Source organism: Anopheles arabiensis, chromosome 3, assembly GCF_016920715.1.
Source record: "Anopheles arabiensis isolate DONGOLA chromosome 3, AaraD3, whole genome shotgun sequence".
NCBI lineage: Eukaryota > Metazoa > Arthropoda > Insecta > Diptera > Culicidae > Anopheles > Anopheles arabiensis.
In genome coordinates this window covers 8,816,257-8,831,665 of record NC_053518.1, presented here as the reverse complement: position 1 = coordinate 8,831,665, position 15,409 = coordinate 8,816,257, and the positions used below count along the sequence as shown (strand labels likewise).

The 15,409-nt window shown below is 49.7% G+C and overlaps 2 protein-coding genes across 5 annotated transcripts in view; one reads left to right on the top strand and one right to left on the bottom strand.

Moving 5' to 3' along the window:
• Nucleotides 1-15,409, top strand: part of LOC120901436 (phosphoglucomutase-2) — a 52,898-nt gene that overhangs the window by 2,642 nt on the left and 34,847 nt on the right. The gene's annotated exons all lie outside the window — the stretch shown is intronic.
• LOC120901439 lies at nucleotides 773-15,140 on the bottom strand. Of its 4 annotated transcripts, none has more exons than XM_040309391.1 (5): nucleotides 13,927-15,140; nucleotides 12,278-12,432; nucleotides 2,608-2,760; nucleotides 2,064-2,247; nucleotides 773-1,965 (listed from the first exon to the last, which is right to left on the bottom strand). In XM_040309391.1, the coding sequence occupies exons 1-5, from the start codon at nucleotides 14,375-14,377 to the stop codon at nucleotides 1,517-1,519; spliced, it is 1,392 nt and encodes a 463-aa protein (XP_040165325.1). In that variant the 5' UTR covers nucleotides 14,378-15,140; the 3' UTR covers nucleotides 773-1,516. The 4 variants fall into 4 exon arrangements, with proteins under 4 accessions (XP_040165325.1, XP_040165326.1, XP_040165327.1 ...); XM_040309392.1 differs by lacking the exons at nucleotides 12,278-12,432; nucleotides 13,927-15,140 and adding exons at nucleotides 3,710-4,774; nucleotides 5,619-6,441; XM_040309393.1 differs by lacking the exons at nucleotides 12,278-12,432; nucleotides 13,927-15,140 and adding exons at nucleotides 3,710-4,774; nucleotides 6,074-6,441.

Sequence of the window (15,409 nt, the reverse complement as noted above, 5' to 3'; positions counted from 1 at the left end):
GCTCCGCTTCACGGGTACCGCGGGGGGCTATGGTCGATTCTAATGAACCAGTGCGGTCCAATGGGGGGCATGTGGGCGATGTGCACCAGAACGGGCCGCTTATCCACGAGGTACTACGAATGTGCTCCTAATTGTGTGACATTGAAATGACTATCGCTTATATCCGCTTAGGGAAATGGAAATGGCGTAAGCGTATGAATACGAAATGAGAAGCATCCCGTGTGTGCGGGGAGGCGGTTGCTTCCCATCCCGCTGCAAGGTCTCGCTGCAACGTTAAGCCGGCAAGCCGGCAGAAGGTCAAGAACCCACTCAGCACGACGCTGGCACGATCAGATTAATTTAATCTTAGTCGTGCGTTGCTAACGAATTAGTTTGGATTATGATTGGATACCCGGCCGGAAGGGTTTGCTCCGCTAGAACGCTCCACTATTCCTAATCGTCATGGTGATTACTGTCAGATGTCTTGCCGAAAGGGTTCCTCAGCAGAGAAGTTCCTTATCAGTATTGAATTCAATTACGTCAATTGATTCGGCTTTTTTATGTTCTGTCTACTGTTGCGCGTGATAGTTTCGAGCGTCTGTTTCTTAGCTCATTAATTAACTTCAAGTACTTTTCCACGTTTTTGTCGCTGTATACCTCCACAGATAGTCTTTTGGAATGAATGAGAGCACGGTGACGGTATTCGATGACTCAAACGAAACCAAACTTCATTGAAGCATTAATCAGTTTTCGGATTCGATTGCGGGCAAAGGGGAAACACTACTCAAACGGCTTGTGCGATTTATGGATGACGATTTCGATTCTGGTATATATTTACAAAACGAATTATGCATATTTTTTGTTGTTTTACTTCCATTTATAAATTAGAGGAGCATCGCTGTTGCCCGTCTTTGCCTTTTCATTCGCTAACACACGCAAAACACGACGCAGCAGCGCAACCACACGATCGCAACTTAGTGGGTAATGTGTTGGGGTTTGTTTTGTTTTCTTTCTTTAGCGCGCACGTACTACAATAGAGCCCGGCCTAGCGAGTATGAGTCCTTAATTGATTACGATAAAAAAAAACGATAGTAACACAAATCTAATAGAAAATATTAATAAAACATCCTAATACGACTAATGGTCACTTACACGGCTACAAACATACATCATCAGTTTTCAAGTATACTGCTACGTTGCCAGAGACTTTAATGTTTTGTTAAGGAAAGAGGGGACCTATACGATTAACAAACACACTACATGGATTTCATTTGGTGGCTTTAGTTTCGTTTCTGTTGGAATGTTATAGTTTTTTTTTGTTCATCGTTTGTTTTGAAAGCACAAATACTGTTACCGTGCTTCTAAGCAGTTTGAATACTTCACGTGGATTATATGTCTATCGAGGGATAGTGGAATGTTCCGGCGCACTACCAAAAAGGGGAATGGAGGAATGTCTCAACGCCTGTTGGCTCTACTGCGGTTGTGCTACAATAGCCCGAAGCTACTGAGCTAACCCCCAGTGCTGCTTCCTAACGGCTTACTTTCTAGTCGGCTGACTACTGTGATCACCGTTGCTCTTTGGATCGTCTATAATTGTAAGGGGTACGGCTTCCAGGTTGCGGATCACCTGATGGTTCTGATCGGCAGCGATATGGTGCTGGTGCGCCTCCTTCTGCTGCTCCTTCTGCTGGGCGGGCTGCTGTGCTGCCGTTTGCAGGCTGTGGTGGTGCTTCTTGTCCTGCAGCACACCACCGGTGCTGTTAAGATCCGCCCGCTCGAGCGCATCGAACAGGCGGCGCTGCTTCTTCTTGCGCTCCTTCTGGAAGAACAGCCTAATGTAGTAGACCGGGAAGACGACGCACTGGCCGGCCGGTTCTTCCGCGTCGATGTAAACGCCCCGCACCAGCACCGAGTTGGAGCAGTTCAGCAGGATCAGCAGCAGCAGGGCGGCACCGTGCGTTATCCAGTTGCTGAGGAGAGGATCGTCTGGAGAGTGGGATGATCAACCAACATACAAAGAAAGAGAAGTCATTTATTGTTCACCTTCACCCTGGATTGAAATGGAACTGGTTTGTGCAACTTACCGGGCAGAAAGTATGTATCGAGCGCCTGCCAGATACCTCGCCACACGTTGATTGTGCCAATGAAGCTGAAGAATAGGAACAGATCGGCGACAACGACGCGCCAGAAGCCGGTCAACCGGTCACAGGTCCATCGCATGAGCGGCTGCAGCGAGAAGGTCACCCCAGTAACACCATAGCCGATGATCTACGGAGAAAAGTAAGGGAAGGCAACACAATAAGCCTTTGGTAAAACTCGTCTTTTGTGTCTGGGATGAGGTATCTTTTGCATTGCAACAGTGAAATGGAATATGAACTTGGGCCCTAAAATAGCTCCCGTTTTGCCTTTGATGTGTGGGACGGATTCTGCCCATCAAATGGGTGGCTGACTATGATGCCGTTTTGTCGCTTTTATTCAATTACGTGCAAATGGTGTACAGTGGCGGTCGATTGGTTTGCTTTTGTCACTTCATTAGCGTGTTTGCTATCATTGCCATTTGCTAGCTTTTGGCATTGTCGTTGCTAATCAACGTCCAACAGCGTGTCTAATCAACGCAGGTTTACTTACTATTGATGCCCACGCCGATGTGCCATGATCCTCGGGGAAGAGCTTCAGATCGAGCAGCACCCAGAGGCCACGCCAAACGAATACTACGAGCGAGCCGATGACCAGCACGCTAAACATGCAGTCCAGTACGTAGAGGCCGGGATCTTTGGAGCCCTGTTGGGATATAGATAAAATGTAAAGAATGAATTAGACGAAATCTTTGCAAGAATCAGGATTTGATAAGAATTATCTTTTGAGATCTTGAACAATGTCTACAGCTATAAATGAAAAAGTCGGTAGGAGTTATCGAATGTCTGAATGTACATTTCAGCAAGCAGTTCTTATCTCAGTAATACTGGGAATGAAATTGAATGATAAGAGCGATACCGTTTGATTGGACGCATCATATTGATAGCATCGACTGACTTACAATTGATTATTATTGTGTTTCTGCTAGATATTAGAAACTTGCTGGGACAGTGGCGTCTGCTTTTCTACAGGAAGATCTAATAAGCCTGTATGCATGAAACGGTATTCATTATTTTATTGGTCCTTAAGATGCGTTCTAAATGACCACACAGTAATCGACGGAGCTACATGGAAAGCTAACATCAGCCCGAAGGACAATTCTATTTTTTTACGGGTGTCCCGGGCACGTGTAGCCGAAGGCCCACACACGTAATGCATGCAACGAAGAGTGCGGCTTAACGGCCGTAAGCGCCCGGTATGCGCGAGCGAAACAATTAAAGGGTCACGATGAGGAAGTAAGCACTTAAAACTTGCTTACGAGATAAGTTATCATCGTGGGGAGTAGATTGGCCCAAAGGATGCAATTTATTTGCAGTTTTGTGTACGGCTCTAACTAAGTCGTTGTACGACATTGGAGTAGCATTGCAGGCACTGTTGACATCGTTCCTATTTTGTACAGGCAACACGTATTACAACTGTTTGTGCGGCTATTTTGCAGGACAGGAATCTGCCGCCTTGGTATTGTTTATCTCCAGAGTCCCAGCCGTAAACACGATATTATCTTAGAATTATCTAATACAACGAGTTGTTTATAAGATTCTAGACGCGAAGCGTAGGACAGACTGACATGCACACGCGCCCAAACCGGTCTCACCGTTAGCTTGAAGTACGTCGGGACGTCAAAGTACTCCCGGCGCGAGTCGTTGATGATGAGGAACGGCGTCCCCATCACGTTTCGCACGCCCTTAAGACAGGCCAAGATGAACAGACAGCCGAGCGTGATCAGCACCACGTACAGCACGTCATGCGTCGTGTACAGGTCGATCAGCTGCCAGCCACCGCGCCACCCATTAACGCACACTACACCGTAAATGACCGTGTACAGGCGTGACCCGAGATAGTACGCTATCCGGTGCCGGTCTGCGTTCAGATACTGGCGCAGCGTCGCCTGGAAGATGTTGAACACGATATGGCCCACGATGCCGATGGCGAGCGACACTACCAGGCTGGTGGTCAGATCGGACGGGTAGATGTACTCGCCCATCAGGTTCCAGGTCCCCCGCCAGTAGCAAACCACCAGCGGGGCCACCACCAGCGACGCGTACAGGTAGTCGATCAGCTCGAGCAGCAACCCATGGTAGCTCGGCCGGAACTGGGCGGTGCCGATGATACCGTCCTCGATCCCGGCGATGCTACCCCGCATGCTGCCCCCGTCGTTTGCGGTTTTTACGGGACCTTGCTCCTTGATCCTCAAACTCTACACGAGGTCTACAGCGGCACCAGCGGAATCCCGGGCGCCCGACACTTTGGTAAGCAGCAGTAGCGTGTGGCGGCGCTATCGATACGCCACACCGACGTTCCTTGCGGCCGGGCAGTACATTCACTTTTTTCTTATCCACTTGCGCGGCACCGCAGACAGAAGGGGAGCTTCTGGGGGAGTATTGTGTGATGTGAACCACTCTGTCAAAGATCGCTTTTTTTTTTGGCACTCGTGCACGCTACTACACCTCGCAGATAATCACCGTTCCGTTTGCACCCCTGCCACTGTACAACTCATTTCCAGTTTGTTGTTGTTTGTGCCAGCCAATTGGGCCGTGCCGAGAACGTCACCGTCACAACACCGAGTAGTGCACCAACACTCGCAACGTGTCATCCGAGCGTAACGAGCACACGCACTGCTCGGTGCACACACACACGCTAGTGACTCACTAGGAACTAGCTGTGGAGAGGGAGTAGAAATGGTTTGAATTTCGTCTGAGGCAAAACCTCATGCACACTTCAACATTGAACTTCAGCGGAACTGTGACACTGCTGGGCACGCGGAAGGATGTCCGAGATCGATCTTTACCACCATACACCGACGATAAATGGCACCGTGTGGAAGTGAATGAGTAAGGGAGCGTGTTTCCAAAATATGATAAGCTGATAGAGTGCCTGATAAGACCGCGAATGAGTTCTTCCTGGTGTTGGTGGAGAAACTTCCCACCGAAAACAACAAAACACCGCTTGGATTGGTTTACCGAAAAAAGGGGCATCTACCTTGTGATCGTCGTTATCAAGATGCGCAACGTCTAGATCTCCTAGACAACAAAAAGCCTGGATAAGATTCAATTTAATGATCTTGCCTTGCTACGAACATATCTACAGAGGCATCTAGTATAATCCAAATAAGACCGGAGGTGCCATTGCTGCCATTAACACTCTTTGATTTTAACGTCCGTCGATAGCATCCCTCAATAACGTTTGTTGCTGTCGGCAACAAACCAAGGGGCAACCGACTAGAGCCTACCCTAGAGCAGTAGCTCCTGATAAGAAGCCAATAAAGCACGATAAATATCGCTGGCAGGCGTGTAATAAAAAGAACCTCCGGCCGATCTATGGCACACTCATCGGTTATTTTCAGCACTGATAGCTGTCAGTCTAATGAAGATAACTTAACCGCCACAACAGGTCACAGGATTTGGTTTTGAAGTTCAGCAATATGGTGGTAAAGATCAAACTCGCGCTCGCCAATATCCGTATCACTCTTCGGGTGTTCGGCTTCCGCTTAGTACACACTCTACCTTGATGCTGGAATTGGCTCTTTCTTGCCTTTTTGACCGAAAAGCTGTTTATTCACTCACACCAAACAGTAAACGGCACTTCCCGCGCACCAAAACCTTGGGAACCGCACACCAAACCGCACACCGAAACACCGGAATCGAGGCACGATCGTTAAGCGGCGACCGTGGAGCGCAACTTTTTGCGGCTCATAATTCGAATAAATCACTTGTAATGGTGGACGCCTCGGCGGGCCACACTGCAGGGGAAGGGCAATGTTTGCGCTAATGTGCTGCGTTCAATTTAATGCCTTTAATCCAATTGATATCCGCGTACGCACGCGGCGGTCACTACTCTGATGTCATCCGTCGGTAACTTTGAATTCTACGCAAGTCGCTAACTGGGCTAAGATATCCTTTTTGTTGCCGATCACTCGCACCACCGGTTTTTTTTTTGCAAGATTTCTTTTGCGTGTTACTTTTTGCGTTTCTCTTTGTTCTCACGCCGCGCTCAGGATCACACTCAACCACGGTGGCACTACAGGATTCACGCGCACGTTCCGACGTTCCGGGAGCGTTCGATGCGGTACCGATCGGCTGGCAGCACGGGAATCGAGTAATCAGATTAGCCCGAATCATCCGAATCAGCCGTCGGATCGGGAATGGACTGTTATCATCCAAATTGTTCTAATCAAACTGGACTGGGCAGTTCGGGCCCGCGGTCCCGTAGTGTGTGCCTTTGCCGCGCGGCTGTACCGATCTGTGCGCTCCGGTGCGCGAGTGTGTAGGACGTTTGTGCGCCACTGCCACACACCAGTGTGCGCGATCGTTGTCGCCAGCTGACGAGCGCACGATACCGCGCCACCGGTGCGCTAAGCAGGGTAGGGATATGCTCGTGCTTTAATGTCCCTGTCGCCCCTGTTCTCCGCTCCAGTCCTCCATATCTAACGATTGTTTATGTGAGGGTGTGTGAGTGAGACGACTTGCATGGATATGACGGATCTGGAGCGAATGTGATAGTCGCGGCACACACAAACTGGAATTGTGGTCTGGTGGTAGTGTCCCTTTCAGCGTGATGTGCGTGATTGATTGCGTCTTGTCGCGCGTACATTGCGTACGTATACCGCGCTAGCGACCGCTTGTTGGTCCGGTTTTGTCTGCTACTTCTGTGCTTTCCCTCCGTTCCTGTAGTACTACTTAGAGGTTCACGATCACCGTACATAACTCGCCGGTCGCCGAACACCCGCGTTAGGTGTGTGTAGTGGTTGCGCCTGCAACTGCAAACCATGCCCCGGGGCAATGCAGCCATCTCGGTGCATACACAGCGGGACCGACTGGCACTGGAGGAAGGGGTAGACGTGCCCCTACTTGTGTTCATGTGTGTAACTTTCCATGCGCGTAGAACATTCTTGCGTGTTGACGTTCCGAAATGTGTTGTGGTTTCGGATCTCCCCAAACCTGACGGGGGCGTCGATGTAGGGGCAACTCGTCGCATATAAACACTCACATATGAAGGATCGTTTCTCTCCCTTCCTTTACCTGCCTTATGAAAGCGGTAAGCTGTTGGATGAGATTTAGGGGAACATCGATGCAGCTGTATCGTTGCATTTGTGCATTCTTCTTCATTAGAGCACGTCGAAGCTCCCTAGAGCAGAGTTCTTGATGTTATGTTTCAAACATGTCAAATAAATGGAATCGTCTACTTCATGGGTCGACAAACTTTGCGACCAAAAGAACCAAATTCTTCAAAAAGGCTTGTAGAGTGAAGAGCCAAATAGATAACCCAAAAGTAAAAATGATTAAAAGTTCCATCTAGACAGCAAAGATCCGCAATGTGGCTAGCGGACTTTGCGGACCGCTGGACTACTTGTGTTTTAAATATTCAGAATTGGTTCTATGTTAGACTGCAACAATATATGTCGATTTGTTTCTTGAATACAATTTAATTTGGATTCTATAAACGAATGTTTTAGATTTCAATTGTCTGACCTAAAAAACAATATGCTTTCAGAGCGTACTTCAGAAGATGTACAGTATACTTCACTTGGCGGTACTCTTAAGAAGATGTGAAAGGTTTTGTAATACCTAACATGATTTTTTCTACATGTTCTTCCAGAGAAGTTACAGATGTCTAGATGCACCCAATTTTGTCAACTCTCAATAGTTTCCTCATGACAATTTCATTTCAACAATTGATAAGCCCTTCGCCTTCATGACACAATAGGGCAGTTCCTACGTTGCGAGAAGAATCTAGACAGCAGATAGTTTGGTTGTCTAAATAGAAAAGAAGATGACAATTCTAGAATTTCCAGAATTGTAGACAAGTTGTGGGGAATGCTCATAGACATATTGACCCTTTTTTTGTAACCTGTTTACAAAATGCGTTTCTATCTCTAGGTCATTTGTTTGCCATTGCTTCAAAATATTTACTACGCACCAATGTGCTCGAGATCTCGTGACCCGCTCTCCAACAACCTTAGAAACGTTACCCGCAAAACGGAAGCTTTGATTTGTTTGGCTTCATGAGCGCGCCACACGCACGGGCGGCAGACGCGATGCTGCGTCCCTGTGCAACGAACGACCGCAGGTTCTCCCTCACCCAGCCGTTGCTGCTGCTGCTACAGCGCGGTACGGCATTCGGATGACTGTGCGCGTGACATCGGTCCAGAGAGTGTGTAGCGAGCGAGAGCGTCCGCGGCTCGGCTTGTGCTCCGATTATCAAACGCATACTGGCGCGTTATCAGGGCAATAAAGCGATCAGTCTCCCGGCTGCACGTCGTCGGTATGATCCGCGTAACTCCGCCGCACCGTGCGGCTGTGCTGTGACACGCACTTTCGCTCGGATGCGTTTCGAGCGCCGCGTTGTTTTGGTGTAGGTCGCAGCGGTGCATCGCATCGGACGCCTCGCGCGAATGGGTTTTGTCAGCGGTCGTATCAGCAAAACCCCGGAGAACGATCCCGGGCGGGATGCCGATAACTGGTGGATGGAAAATTTTCCACATTTGTGTGAGATTACGCGTGAGCGCGGGATGCGCACGCATGGGATTGGATTATGGATTGCATCGCTGGCGGGATATTAAACACAGGACGCCGCTCAAGGTAAAATTCCATTCAGTTCATTGAATGGATCGTGGATGCGGTGCTGTAATATGTACCAGTCCCTGCAACCCTATCGATTGCCCATTTGCACGGCTTCTGTCCTTTCGTGATGTTTGCCGTGCATCGTGATCGTGTTGTTCCGTTTCAATGACTGCTTAATGTCACGTTCCAAGGCGACACCGTTTGATTATGGAGCGCGTTTACCAAGATTAGAAGTTTTATAACCCCAGAATAAAAAACACTTGTAACACCACCATTCCAACATACCATCAGACCATAGCCCGGGACAAACAAATCACAAAGTAGATCAGGCAGCCCAGATACGAACCCGTTCGGTAGCAACCAATCGAACGTATTGCAAACCCCCCCAGCCATTGCTATACTCCCACATCGAACGGTTGTCACGGAAGACACGGTAGATAAGAGAAAATCCCCCCGTCACGGCTAGCATACGGATGGACCGGCAGTTTGGCGTAGTGGCGAACCCAACCGCATGGGCGGACTTACCTTCGATTTGAAGTACGTCGGTACGTCAAAGTAACCGTCCGGTGAATCATTGACAAACGGTGCACCGGCTACGTTGCAGAAGCTCTGTATCGAGCCCAGCAGCAGCAGTGCCACCAGGGACGCCTCCATAAAGAACACCAGGCTGGGCGGCGAGTAGCGATCGATCAGTATCCAACCGCCGCGCCACGTCGCCACACACATCGCACCGTAGATGTAGGTGTACACGCGGGACAGCAGATAGAACGAAACTGGACGCACCTCAACGTCCAACCATCGCTCAAGCGTCGTCTGCAGCAGCATAAAGAACAGATGCCCTCCGAGCCCGAACACCTGCAGCGTGATCATGCGCAGCACCTCATCCTCCGGGAAGAGCAGCATGTCCATCAGGTTCCAGGTGCCGCGCCAGAAGCATATTACCAGCGGGCCGATCACGAGTGCCGCATAGATGCTGTTGACGATATCCGGCACCTTCGGCTCATCGTTCGCTAGCGTCTTTCGCGCACTACCGGTCAGTTGATCGAGCCTCAGAAAGCTACCGCGCATACTGTATACCCCTTTGAAGGATGCAGACAGAACACACACAGAAAGTGAAGAATAAACCTCCCGGGGAGCACCGAAAAACTGTCAGGAGTCGGAATCCTGCGCACGGTACGCGAATGTCCCGAATCTTTCACGCACTCTAGCACTGGTTGGGCGTGTTCGTGGCCGCTTAGTCCTGTTGCTGCACATTCACATGCACGAGGGTAGCCCGATCGCTACGCGAAACCGCCAGACGCACGGGCGTCTCACTCACAACCTTTCGCCAGCGTTTCTATGTGGCAAAACTCTTGTGGCGATGTGCGCTTCTTTCACTTCAAACTCGCGGCGCGACACTCTAATCCGTCCGTTTCGCTAGCCCGACTTGTGGATGCGCTTCTTCGGATGGCACTGCTGCGCGCACTCTAATCGCACAATACTGTCGCTCTGTTGACTGCACCCCGGGCCGACACCGATTGGAAGACTGACGGTCGGAAGTATGTCAATGGCTTTATAGTTTCACCATGGTGTGGGCCGTGGGTTGCTTTGTTTATGTGTGGCCACTGTGGGCACTCACGTCCTCCCGTCCTCCAGCTACTCTGCCGCCTAGACCCCAAAGCCTCTAGAGCGGAGCTGTCAGTCAGTCGGACCGGGGTTGAGATGCTGCCACAGGTACCACAGACGCTGAGATGCATCCATCTCACAGATCTGTCCCCTTCGCACGGATCGGTATCGATAAGATTGTTGTGATGCCGTCTTATAGTGGTGGTTTAAGGCTTGTTAGTCGCGGGAGTCTTATCATTGAGTGCGGCTGTGTGCGGCTTTGCATCCCACGAGCCTACCACGCCCTGAGTGTGACACTTCAGCAAGATCCGGCATTGCGGAGCGAGGGGAGACGCTTGCCCGTTTTCTGAGTAGCCTGCAATTGTATTTGGCAGGTATGGAAGATCTTGCCACCACTACTCACAAGAAGCTTTTCTTTTGGCTAGATAAGTTTGGGGAGCGATAATGAAGGAAGCTTCTTCACTGGACACGACATACCGCGCGGTGCGTCACTACTACAGGACAATTAACCGTTCGGAAGGCTGTATTGCAAATCGATTTATTGAGATATTTGCATTCTCGTCCACCGCCTCGATCATTCTTCATCTGCCACTCCTCCCCAGGTCCAACTGATAAGCTTTCTCGCACGCGAGCATCCGCAATCTGGCGGAGATAGCGTAGGGCCAGACAACTGTCGCATTGTTCCGGGTTATCTAAGCGCTTCGAGTACGAGATTTCATGCCCAACTGAAACGGCTGCTGGACACGGTATTGCCTGCGAGACAACAGGGACCGCGGGTGTCAACGAGTGCGAATTTTAACCAATGCAAAAAGGGACACACTGAGTCGACTCCACTCTTCAGTGTTGGAGGCGCGCACAAAGCACAAAGTGCCATAATGGTGCGATCGTGTTGGCTCCGATTGATTTCACGAAGGTTCTGTTTCGGACACTTTCTATCGTTAGCCTGCCGTGGCTTAAACCTGTCAGTGGGTGTTGCTTTTGTTTGATAAGCTAATACCCGCATGATGGGGGCCGCGACAATGAGAAGGTGCCGTACACCTTGGGCACTGGAAAATTTGCAATCAAAGTACAGAGTCATCAGGCTTTCCTGGCAGAGCTGGCACGCTTTTGTACGCGGAAAAGAAGGTTTGAGAAATTGCTACCTTTCTTCATTACCACATGGCGAAGTCATGGGTTTCACACGACTGTTTTTTTGTGTTACAAGATAAAAAAGGAAAAAAAAAACAAACAAACAATGGTGCTGTGTTTATAAATACGGCTGACCTTTTTTGTCGCCAAAAGACACGTGATCAGCGCCTGTAGCGGGCGAAATGGTTTCGGTGACAAAGCGCAGTACGCTAAATGATAAGCAGGCCGTTTGATGCACAGTCGGCGGCGCCTTTTAATTTAGCATCATTGTCACAGGTTCCCGTTATCGTGCTACCGGTTATGATCGATTATGTTTCGGTTAATGGTATCAGTAGGGTGCAAAAAGAGAAAGAATGTAAGCTTCACTACGTTTTGTTTGGTGTCAATATTTCCTGGTATTTAAAGCGATGCTCTTTCAATGTGATGGCTTATTATACCTTTGTGTTGTTTTATGAGTCGCTTATGTAGTTACATGACCAATCCATCAATAAGACTCTAAAAACAAATGTATATCCAGTAATCTTAAAATATATAACAAAATTCTAACAAACTATTATATTAAGTCTTCTCGCGTAAGGTGCAACACATGCCCAAAATAGCATTTTTATAGCTCATACAAGCAAACAAACTCAAGGAGTGCTTTCCCTATCAACAGAAGAGCTATAATTTCCTTTACAAAAACCGGTGACACTGATAGCCATCTTCAGTTTTCCGCCCCTCCACAGATGAGCGTTCTTCACTGTGTAAAAGCAAACGCTTTCGCAGTCGCATACCGTCTGCTTTACTGCCCTCTCAGCCGCTCTAAAAGAAACCAAAACAATGGCCTCGGCCCCGGCGGGTAATCGATTTAATAGACTGCAAATATTTACCTTCATCCTGAAGCGCGTCGGAAAGCTAAACATTGCCTCCTTTCGATCGGTGAGGATGATGAATGGTGGCGCTAGCAAATTTCGGACCGACTTCGACAGCACCAGCCCCACGAGACAGATCGCCGATATGGAGAGCGCGGGCAGGAGATTGAATGCTGGAACAAAACATTAATGATAAAAAAAAGAATGAGGAAAGGAAGGCTTGTTAGAGTTGGAAGGGACAAACAGCCAATCAAAAATGACCGATGCAGCAAATGTGAACTTCTTTCATCGTGCGTGTGGCCGAATGTGGAATGAGCTAAACAAACTAGAATTGTGTCGCTGGTATAATTAACTTGAAGGAGAAAAATAGAACGAATTCTTTTGCATCACATAACTCGGGGATATTATCGAGCGCTAACACACACAAACCGTTGCGTATTACATATTGGTGATTTAATTTGCGATTAAATAATCGATTAGAGATCGCTAGACTTGTGTCTCCGGTGGTGATCACTTGCATAGCTCCTTCCCCCTTTTTTGCATCGACTAAATGCTGCTAATGGTAGCAATTCGCTCGCGGCAGCTACACAATGCCAGCGCGTCGAGCGGCAAGCGACCGGTGTGTAATTACACTATCGTCACGCAGTATCGCGGCGCTAATTGGCGGTACGTAATGTGTGTAGAATGGCCACAAACAGCGGTTGATTGGCAGCAGGTCGCCGGCAGCTGTTCCCGCGTTCGATCGTACGTCAGTGTATCGCAAGCGCCCGCGCCAGACTTTGTGTGGCAAGCAGGATAAAATAGCAGCGTGCCCGAAAGCACCCGTCATCACTGGTCCCTGGAGCCTGGAGCCCTTGCTGACAAGTGCCCTCGGGACACAAACCGGGGCCAAAGTGCCACGTGGAGTGGAAATTCGTTTTTATAACTTACGGGGGCGAGGAGGTCACTATTTTTAGCACCGAGCGCGCAAAATGCGCTGCGTGGCTGCAGCCATAAAATGGATGTAGCGTTTTACAGGTTAATTTATGATGTCATTGTAGCGGTAGTGCAATATCGCACGGGATTAAAAAGGCGGAAGCGACACGGACAGCCGGCGAAAGGATGATTTGCCATGGATTTTATCTAGACTGTAAAAACACGCGTTGATAAATGCCCATCAAGTGGCGGGGCTCGGCTGATGGGCTCGCACGTTATGAGTTATGAATGGTACGGCAATTATAGATGGAAACGGGGTTTCGCTCTGACTGGGGTGTTGAGCTTCCATTTTGAGTGATATGGTTGTTAGCGATGGTTGTTAATTTGCACTGCTGACTCACATCCATAACCAAATCGGTACATCCTGATGATGTCAATTACGACGGCTTTGTTTTTATTAAAATTAATGCATTTAACTTGTTCCATGCTTTCGGCTTAACACTCTACTTTGTGTACCGGAAACACGATCACTGCTGCTGTTTGTTTGTTTGTTACCGTTGAAAAGCACGTGCTCTATCACGTGCGCTCGAGCCGTCTCAATTAATTGCCTTTAATGATCACGCTCAATTATATTAACGTATACACAAACATACTGGACAACATATTAACATTTTCCCCAACCGCAACGTCACATCATCCATCACTCCCTGTCACCAGGCCAGCGAACCGGTTTCGAAAAGCCACCAACTCACCAAAGTACAGCTCCATCACGTTCCAGCCACCGCGCCAATGCATCAGGCACGCCATGCTGAACGCGTACGTGTACATCCGATTGACCAGCCACCGTTTCACGCTGGACCAGCGACTTTTCGGTGCAGCGCGCGCCAGCGTTAGGGCCGCATTCAGCGGCTCCCGGAGCAGCGCGAAGGTGGTGTGCAGCGTGGCGCCCAGCACAAAGCACAGCCAGCCCGGGAAGTGCGAACCGTTCAGATCCATCCAGCCCCAGGTGCCGCGCCAGTGTGCCACCACCATCGGCGTTATCAGGAACAGCGAGAACAGACTGTCCCCGAGGTGCAGCAGGCGCTTCCGGCAGTGGTCGGTACGGTGCCGGTGCTCCTCCCGCAGCTCGAACGGCTCCGGCGTCGGACCGAGCGGCGTCTCTTCCGCAACGCTGACCGACTGCATGCTGGCGGTGGGTGACATTGGAATGGCGTCGCTCGGATGTTGGGAACACTTGGGGCAATCAAAATTCACGCTTTGTAAAACACTCGAGACACTAAGTGCGGCTAACTCCCCCAAACCCAAGGGATCTTGGATGGAGCTTTCGGATGGAGCGGAGCTTTAACTCGGTCTACATCTCCGTGGGGAATTAGTTGGTGTGTCTATCGGTTGCATCGACGAAATGAGGCCAATTCTCGGCATACACTCGCGCGACCTTCACGCACTGCCAGCGACACGCAAATTAGTTAAGGCAATTGCAAACGACAGCATTTGTCAGCGGATCTAATTATCACACACAGACCGGAGGGGTTCACAGTTTGTCATCACTGATGCACTACTGCTCGCTGCCAGAGTAGCGAGGAAACACTTAATGAGACTGTCATTTCACTGTCAACCGGGCGCGAATGCGAATCTTCACGACAAAAAAGAAGGGCGAACGCGAAAGCACCACCAGCGGGAAGATCATCTCACAGCAGCAGCTTCGTAGTCACCAGCCCGAAGTCATCCGTCTCCGCTCTCGTGACGTGAATGATAATCTCGTGAAATATGATCCACCATAATCCATATCTCGGGCACTCTGCGTCTTTCGGAAGCACGCGAGATGATCCGCCGACAGGTTTATCTCGTATCCCCCCGAAAAAAAGGTCGTCCGGCGCTACTAAACGGCGTCGACACTTCCGCGGGCGTGCTTCGCAAGAACTGGACCTGTTGCTTGCTGGCCGCGTACTGTGCCCGCGGCGTCAGTTTGACACATCGGGAAGGACCACCCTCGTAGGATAGTGTATGATGGGCTCGGGGTGGGTCTGGCTAGCTGGCTGGCTGGCGCTCTAGTGCTTCTTGACGGAGTCGCTGTCAGGCCGCTTTTCGCGCCCGCGGTTACTAGGGTTTTCCTCCGAAGCCGGAGGAAGGAAGAGAGAGAGGTGCAGTTGATATCAGCGCGCAGGCGAAAGATTGGGACGCTCTAGCGTGTGCTTTTTAGTGCTGATTGGGGAGTCGTGTGGTGTGGATCGGGAT

Excerpts from the sequence above, each read along its gene's own strand:
- LOC120901439 (XM_040309391.1), bottom strand. The coding sequence starts at position 14,377 with ATGTCACCCACCGCCAGCATGCAGTCGGTCAGCGTTGCGGAAGAGACG. Across the intron at positions 2,761-12,277 it reads CGACGCGCTTCAGGATGAAG|GGCTCCAAAGATCCCGGCCT; the intron begins GTAAATATTTGC and ends ATATCCCAACAG. Across the intron at positions 1,966-2,063 it reads CGATACATACTTTCTGCCCG|ACGATCCTCTCCTCAGCAAC; the intron begins GTAAGTTGCACA and ends CCCACTCTCCAG.